The 8,208-nt window shown below is 35.4% G+C and overlaps 1 protein-coding gene across 3 annotated transcripts in view; it reads right to left on the bottom strand.

The window, feature by feature from the left end:
• Window positions 1-1,646: 1,646 nt before the first annotated feature.
• Window positions 1,647-8,208, bottom strand: part of LOC143256885 (uncharacterized) — a 39,748-nt gene continuing 33,186 nt past the window's right edge. For 2 of the 3 annotated variants that reach the window (XM_076514696.1, XM_076514699.1), the window contains exons 3-5: window positions 7,596-7,684; window positions 5,329-5,551; window positions 1,647-3,422 (exon numbers count right to left, since the gene is read on the bottom strand). In XM_076514696.1, the coding sequence (XP_076370811.1) occupies window positions 3,175-3,422; window positions 5,329-5,551; window positions 7,596-7,684 (560 nt within the window). In that variant the 3' untranslated portion in view covers window positions 1,647-3,174. The remainder of the gene's footprint in view (window positions 3,423-5,328; window positions 5,552-7,595; window positions 7,685-8,208) is intronic. The other variant, XM_076514697.1, reaches the window with a different exon arrangement.

The raw sequence follows: 8,208 nt of genomic DNA, 5'->3' as shown, positions 1-8,208 counted from the left end.
ATATTTTTCGAGATCATTCGAATTAACATTTAGACTTTAATAACTAACTTTAAATATAGTGTGTCAAGAAACCTTGATAATTTGTATTGAATCTCCCGGTGGAACAGCGGTAAGTTAACGGACTTAAACGCTGAAGTCCAACGCCCGATTTCCAGCGGTGAACACTGCAAATAGCCCAAATATGGCTTTGCTCTAAAATTCAACAAATTGTTTGTTTGAGCTTTACGAGGTTGAATGAATTTGCAAATTTGATTTTGGTAGATTTTAGTTGTCTTATGAATCTATAACTTCTCAGATATGGTTGAAATATTCTAAATTTATAAATACAAAAAGAGAAACTGTATATTGAGTAGACAAACTTAGAAATATTAAGCAACTTCCTCTGACTTATGGTTATTGTCTTAATACAGGAACAGCTAATTGAACATGTTCGTCACAGCATTTCTGTAAACTTTCTACAACTAATACTTCAGCCGCTGAGTTTGTTCGACAGTACTGCACTACCACATTATAGTGTTATGTTGGAAATTGTTCATTTAACATTAAGTTACATATTCAGTTCCTGTACAGTATCATTTTGAACATACTCATGGGTCGTTAGCCAAGTTTAAAGAAGATTAACTAGACTTGCATACTGGAGAGAGTTCCATCGGGATGTATTAGGGTGCAGATTCTGGTGAAATACTTTTTAAATTCTCCAGTGTGATTACCAATGATGTGAAAATGCTAATTTTTCGCCTTCCCCCGAACTACCTCTTTTGTCCCTCCTGATAAATTTCAAATAAAAAAGTACTAGAAGCGCCGATAGTTCTTAGAAAACTGTACTTGTTCTTGTGAGCATTTTTGTTTCATTTCTCATTATTAGTATATTTAAATATCATATTACATTAACTTCAGGCTACTGTTTAACATTTTGTTCTTCAACAGTGGTTTGTTCAAGTTAGAGTAAATAAATCTTTACTTCAGGAAAACAGATTATTTAATATTTTACCACCTCCAAATGGTACAGTGGCATCTCTGCGGACTCGCACCGCTCGAAACTAGGTTTCGATACCCGTGGCAGGTAGAGCACAGAAACCCTGTGTGTAGTTTTGTGCTTAATTCCAAATAATCAATATTTTACTTTATATTCCTTTTGTTTAATAAAGAGCAGAAAAAAACGTTTCTGATGCCTATTGTTCGTGATTTTTAATATTGAATAAAGTATAATACGTAATGTATACTGAAAACTACAAAACATATGCTTATTTGTTTTACAATTCATATGATATTTGACCTTAAAGTCTTCTTGGACTATTATAATTTTTGATATAGAACATTAATGTTTGAAACCATTTCCGTGTGTAATACTTGGAAAACTTTTAAAGCCAACACTTCGGACGAATAATATTTCTACACTTACAGTTGTTTCTGTTTTTAAATATCTTTAAAGGTGATAGAAAATAATTGTCAGCTATTTGTAGATAACAAAGTTTATGCTTTCAACTTTAATTTTAACCAGTAACACACCTGGCGTTATCAAGAAGGACTATCAGTTATAAAACCAGTTTTAACATTATTGATAATTGCTATTTTAAGTTTTTTGTGGATTACAGAGAAATAATAAATCCGATAGCAATGCGACGAAGTTTCTTGTAGTTTTTTTATTAAGAAACGAAATATTGTACAAATTGATGCATTCAAAATGTGCACAAGAACAGTCTTGATAATGTAACACGTAATTAACAAATCTAGATACATTTACACGATTTGCTCATAGCGTCATAAACAAAATTGACAAAATAGTTTATTGACAAATTCTGTTTGTAAATCAATAATTATGTATTATTTACACAAAGTTCTTCTATATTTTAACAGCGTATCTATTTGAAAATATTCTGTAAATACACCTACAGATTATATTTACTTTTGTAGTATTATGTTTGATTTTAAGTCACGTATTTTTGAGCAATTCACAAGCATTTATTTCTTAATATGTAGATAGTATTATTTTAGCTATATATATTAACAATACAAGTTTTTAAAACTGACATCTCTAGTTGTAATTACGAAATAAGACATTAACAATGGTTTTTAATTATTTTAATAATCATTGTCTCAGTAACACATTGATTTTATTAACATAATTTACTGTTAGTAATGGGTAAAGTCCAGTTAAGCAACTGCTTCTTGTCTGAAGTAAATTTTTAGCTAATAAATTGATTAATTTTGCAAAGCAAATGTTGTTAAACTTTTCAGTTTAAGTAGAACGTCATTAACAAATAATGGTGTTTTTAACTTCAGAATGTGGAAGGCGCAGAATCCTTCCTAAGTATGCGTCTTCTCGAACAGTTTATTTACTGAGGTTATGTAGTTATTTCAAAAAATAAAGTATTTAATCATAATTAATTACTTACAGAAAAGACGAAGTAAACAGTGTTTACCAGCTTCCAGTACTCTTACTTCACAAGAGAATGGTAGATGTTACGTTCGGATACAATCAGCGAAGTTGTAACAAAAACATAGAAATATGTTTAAACTGGAAGGGTAGCGAATATAATGAATGTATATAGTTAGAGCGTGTTCACTTATTAGATTGTGCTATGTTCACAGAAGTATGATGGCTGATAATACATATAGATTATAAAAACCAGTCGAACCATATATCACTTTCTGGAGCCTATTTCCACAGATACCAGTTAGTTATTTTTCCCCCCAATAAGATTCACATTAATGGAAAAAAATAAACAAATAAAACAACCATGTAGGTGTTAGGGTGTCTGGATTAGTGTAGGTGTACGTTTGCCGTTACGAATAAGTTATTGTACATTCCTATGAAAAAACAATATTATTTTTATAGTGCGTTAGGTGCAACTTATCGCATTCCAGTTAGCAGTCGTTATGACACTATTTAGTTCTCATCCGTTCAAGATTACTCATAAATAATGTTCAATTAAATTAACGGGTTAAAAGGTTCTAAAACACGTGCCAAAAATACAGACGTGCTCATTACTAGATGTTACTTCAGTTTGTTGACTGTTTCTTTTTTAACACTGAATAGCTTTTGAATTAAAAACGACATTGTCAGAATACTACCAGTCAATACGGCACTCGATAGTATCTAATTCATTTTGAAATTGTTCAATTCGTACACGATGTAAAACATCAGTGATAATGCAGCATCAAACACTAGTTTTAAATAATATTGAGATTATCACAAGATCTTGCTTTTAGTTCACATCTATGGAACAGTTTACTCATCAAACCTCGAGCCTTTCCACCCATTCTTTTTGGCCTGCAGGCATCATTAGTGTCATTATTTAATCTCATTCTCAGTCGGATCTGACTGACAATGCCCACCAGTAGCTCGTCCACGTTGTGATTTACCGCAGCCGAAGTCTCGATAAACTTAGCGTCGACTTTTCGTGCCAAACTACGACCATCTGTTAAAGACAAGTATATTTTTCTACGTTACTTGGTAAGAAAATAATGAATAGTAAAACAGACATGCTTATAACCTTTTCTCTATACTTTACTATTTCTTCAGTGGCGCGTAGAAAAATAATATCACGTGCAATAAATTCTAATCACTGCATCAGTAGATACATCATCGTACCTCAGTGACGTCATTCTTCGAATGTATTAAATGTCTATTCTTTATGTCATCTCTAAACGTCATCTTACATCCGTGCGTGACGTAATCATACAAAATCCTTAACATTTGCTATTTTAAAGTGCGTTCAAAGTTGCTGTTCTATTTGTATCGTCACTTTTTCGTGGAGATCATTAAACTTTTACTGAAGACACATAACAGGTTAATTAAGTAAACAGGCAGATTTATTCAGAGAACAGAGTAACAATCAATGTGATAGAAAATTAGTTTATGATGAGACGGCTCGGCATGGCCGAGTGATTAAAGCACTCGACTCGTTATCCGAGGATCGCAGGTTCGAATCCACGTCCCATCAAACATACTCGCCCTTTCACCCGGGGAGGTGTTATAATGCGACGATCAATCCTACTATTCGTTGGTAAAAGTTCAAACACATTTTGAACTAAAAATAATCTTAACGTTTTTGTATTCAACACCTTAAAAATGAGACCAACTAAAAGTTTAACCAGCTATTGTAACTACTTCTTAAAGTTAAACTGCCCAAAATATACTCTTCAAAAAAAGAAACGCAAAAGGGATATTTTGTTATTTTAAAGAGAAATATATGTAATAACGTTACAAGCTCAGAGTATGTGATGTTACACGTGTTAAGGCACTGATTGTCAGACCAAAATGACAATAAAAGTTGTGCACTTTGAAAACGGAGGAAAACATCGGATTTTTCGCCAAAATGCATTCGTGTCCAATAAATTTGTTTGAGAGATCTGCATATTCTGCAAGTGCAACATGTGCAAAATCCCTATAAAAGTGACGGGTTCTCGGTTTCCATAGCTCAGTGTTAAGCCACCGACACGCAATACAGTTACGCCAAGACTGACTGAAGCACAACGCAACAACGCCATTGGTTGCTTGGAAGCAGGCTAATCTCGATCAGATGTTGCCAGAGCTGTGAATGCCCACCCAAGCACCATCACAAGACTATGGAATCGTCACCAACAACATGGATCAACTCGTGACCGTCCACGATCTGGCAGACCTCGTGTGACCACGCCCGCACAAGATCGCAACATCCGGTTACGTCACCTTCGGGATAGGACCACCACTGCGACGTCTACTGCCTCAACCATACCAGGGCTGCGTAGGATTTCCGATTACACCGTACGCAACCGTCTACGAGATTCTTATGCCCCATGTGCAACCCATCATGGTGAACGTCAACGACGTTTTTCAACAAGACAACGCCCGTCCTCACACAGACCGACTCACCACTGTGTTCTTGAGACACCACAACATCAACGTTCTTCTCCAGATCACCAGATTAAAACCCCATCGAACATCTTTGGGACGAGTTGGACCGACGTCTGCGACGGCGACAACCTCAACCGCAGACTCTACCTCAGCTTGCAGCAGCTTTGCAGGCTGAGTGGACAGCCATTCCACAGGATGTGGTTCGTCATCTCATCGCTTCCATGGGCAGGAGATGCCAAGCAGTTATTGATGCTCACGGGGGGCATACTCGTTATTGACGTTGTGTGACGTTAAACTTCAACTAGTGAGCGTGGACTTCGCCTTTGCAGACTTTGGATATTCAGCAGTGAATGTGCAAAGTTTCACACATGTCATACAGAACTACCCGGAATAAACTTGTTAACAATATGTCTCAAATTTTGCCTTTTGCGTTTCTTTTTTTGAAGAGTATATTTTAAATAATTTTTTTCGTATTTTTAGTTACTTACCGTCTTTTGATACAACTCTACAACGTTCAAGGTCTGCTTTGTTTGCGACCAGAATGACAGCTTTCTGAGTTAAGCCTTTTCCTCTGCATTGTTCGGGCTGCTTGTTACAGAAGTACCGCAGGGATGTAATTATTCTTGCTGCTGCCTGGAAGCTCCGTCTGTCGGTTACCGAGTAAGCTACAACGAAAGCTTGGGTTGTAGTAAAGATGTCCTCATCAAACTGCTGGGGAAACATAAAAATACCCATGGTAAATATAGCGAATATATAATAAACTAGCTATTGTGTGTATGTAAATCATATTTATATGCTAATAACATAGAATAGATCGTAATATGAAAACAATGGATAAAACAAGGAAGAGAAGTTGTTACGCTAAAAATTTGTGTTGGAATAGATGTCGTTCTGGTATTTAATATACACATTTCATCAAACCCAGTACAGAACAGAGAACCGAGACTAGATGGTAGAAAATCAACTACAGTAACATGACTACTAAAATATGTCACGAATCCAAGGTAACTCTCGGCGTAAAAATTGTTATTTTGTAAGGATATCTGACAAATTTTATACGAGTATCAAGCATGTCCTTGCACTGAAGAGATAACGTAATAAAAGGTTCTATGTACATATACGTATTGTGACCCGGCATGGTTAGATGGTTAGAGAGTTTGACTCGCAATCTGTGAAGCAATCAAATTCCCGCCACATGAGACATGCTCGCCCTTTCAGCCATGGGGGCGTTATAAAGTGACGGTTGATCCCACTATTCGTTGGTAAAAGAGTAGCCCAAGAGTTGGTGGTGGGTGGTGATGACTAGCTTCTTTCTCTCTAGTCTTACACTGCAAAATAAGGGACTTCTAACGCAGATAGCCCTCATGTAGCTTTGCACAAAATTCGAAAACAAACAAACACAAGCATGTTAATTTTTATTCTGACAAGTCTCGATTTACGGCCTCTTCAAAAACTGATTTGTAGAACTAACATTTTTAATCGTATGTGTCAGGTAGTCGATTAATATTTGATGTTTAATTATCTTTTTGCTATTATTAGTACATACTGACTTATGTCCCTGATATGTATAGAGGTGATGATATAAAACTATTTCAGTAGAACTTAGAATCGAGAAAGTGTCTCACTTTCTTTACAGCTATAGGTTAACAGTATGAAGCATACAACTGACCTTTAGAGCTGGGTGCGTCTAACCTTTACAAGTGTAGTTCGGCTGTACTTTCTACCCTGAGATTACCATATGTTCCAGATTAATAAAAGTTTTGTTTTGTTTTAATCAAGTTACCTACAATAGAAGAAGCCTAACCTTTATCGATAACATTAACTCATTACTGCCGAAGCTTGAGCTGAGTTGCTATTCGTTCCTGTTACATTATCCTTGATTTCCTTTCTTATAAACGAACTTAGTGAAACTAATGGTACCTATTTTTATCTCGTTAGCTGTTTCCTTTATTTTAAGGACCCGCTGCTTGATATTCGTCAAGAGAAATAAAGCTAAATAGTTCATCTAGGATGTTAAGCGAAGAAAAGCGTATCAGCGAGATGACACCTTTCCTGTAGCGTATGACGTCGCTATTTACACAGTGACGCAGTATATTTAAGATAACGTCAATGTTTCATAAAAGGTAATGACGTAGTAATGCATATAGTGATATTTCATGTTGTTCTTTGTTGTTACTCACAAAACTACACAAAGGATTATTTGTGCTCTGGGTATCGGAACCCGATTTTTAGCAGTATAAGTCCGCAGACATACCACTTTATAACTGAGGGTAGTCTTTGTAAAATAAGATAATTAATACACTAATCGTTATCTTAATTTTCTTCTGTACGCAGCAATTTAACATTGGCGTGTATTTTGAAGTAAGGTTCTGAGACTTCTTATCGTAGCTTAACATATTGTTCAATTATAATAGAAAGGTTTTCTTTAAAATTTTGAACCAGATTTAGACCCGACATGGCCAAGTGTGTTAAGGCATTCGACTTGTAATCCAAGGGTTGCGGGTTCGAATCCCGGTCGCACCAAACATGCTCGCCTTTTCAGCTGTGGGAACGTTATAACGTGAGGGTCAATCCCACTATTCGTTCGTAAAAGAGTAACCCAAAAGTTGGCAGTGGGTGGTGATGACTAGCTGCCTTCCCTCTAGTCTTACACTACTAAATTAGGAACGGCTAGCGCAGATAGCCCTCGAGTAGCTTTGCGCGAAATTCAAAAAACGAACAATTAAACCACATTTTGTTATAAAGAGTTACTCACCCATGTCTGAGGATTATTCTGTTTCTCAAACTGAAGCTCCGTTTCTTCTCCATCAACCAAAATGGACACTCTCGATTCTTGGTGAGCATCTTAATATATAAGGAAAACAAATATTATTATTATTAATAAACTTACTAACTTTGGATTAGAATTTGAAACTGTGTCGTTCATAGGCGATGCCAGATATGTAGTATTCACTGTATGTTACAATTTTAAACGTAACTCAAACTTCAAAAAATAACCAGTAGGGTTTGTGGATGGAAAATCGCCTAATTTTCTTTTTAAAGTATATTGGGCAACGCTGTAAAGAAATCCCCCTGTAATAATACAGTTTTTGCAGTAATTCTTGGTGATGCAACGAAACCCTCCTATTAGAAACACGATTCTGTACAAGTACAGGAGGAAGATGAAAAAACAAACCTAAGTAACCCTATATTCAGAAATAGCTTGTAGTATCAAAATTTAAACATCCAAAGTTAAATTATATTGTAGATATTTCTAAAAAGACGATAGTAAATAAGGAAAGTTCATATACTCAGTAACGTACGATATTTAAACATGTGATTATTACTTTTATTGTTATTATTGCTATGATAAAAGTACTTTATAAAAC

The sequence above is a fragment of the Tachypleus tridentatus genome, chromosome 7 (assembly GCF_004210375.1).
Source record: "Tachypleus tridentatus isolate NWPU-2018 chromosome 7, ASM421037v1, whole genome shotgun sequence".
In the NCBI taxonomy this organism is placed as follows: Eukaryota; Metazoa; Arthropoda; class Merostomata; order Xiphosura; family Limulidae; genus Tachypleus; species Tachypleus tridentatus.
The sequence above is the reverse complement of the archived record's forward strand: the minus strand, read 5'-3'. Positions and strand labels throughout refer to the sequence as shown.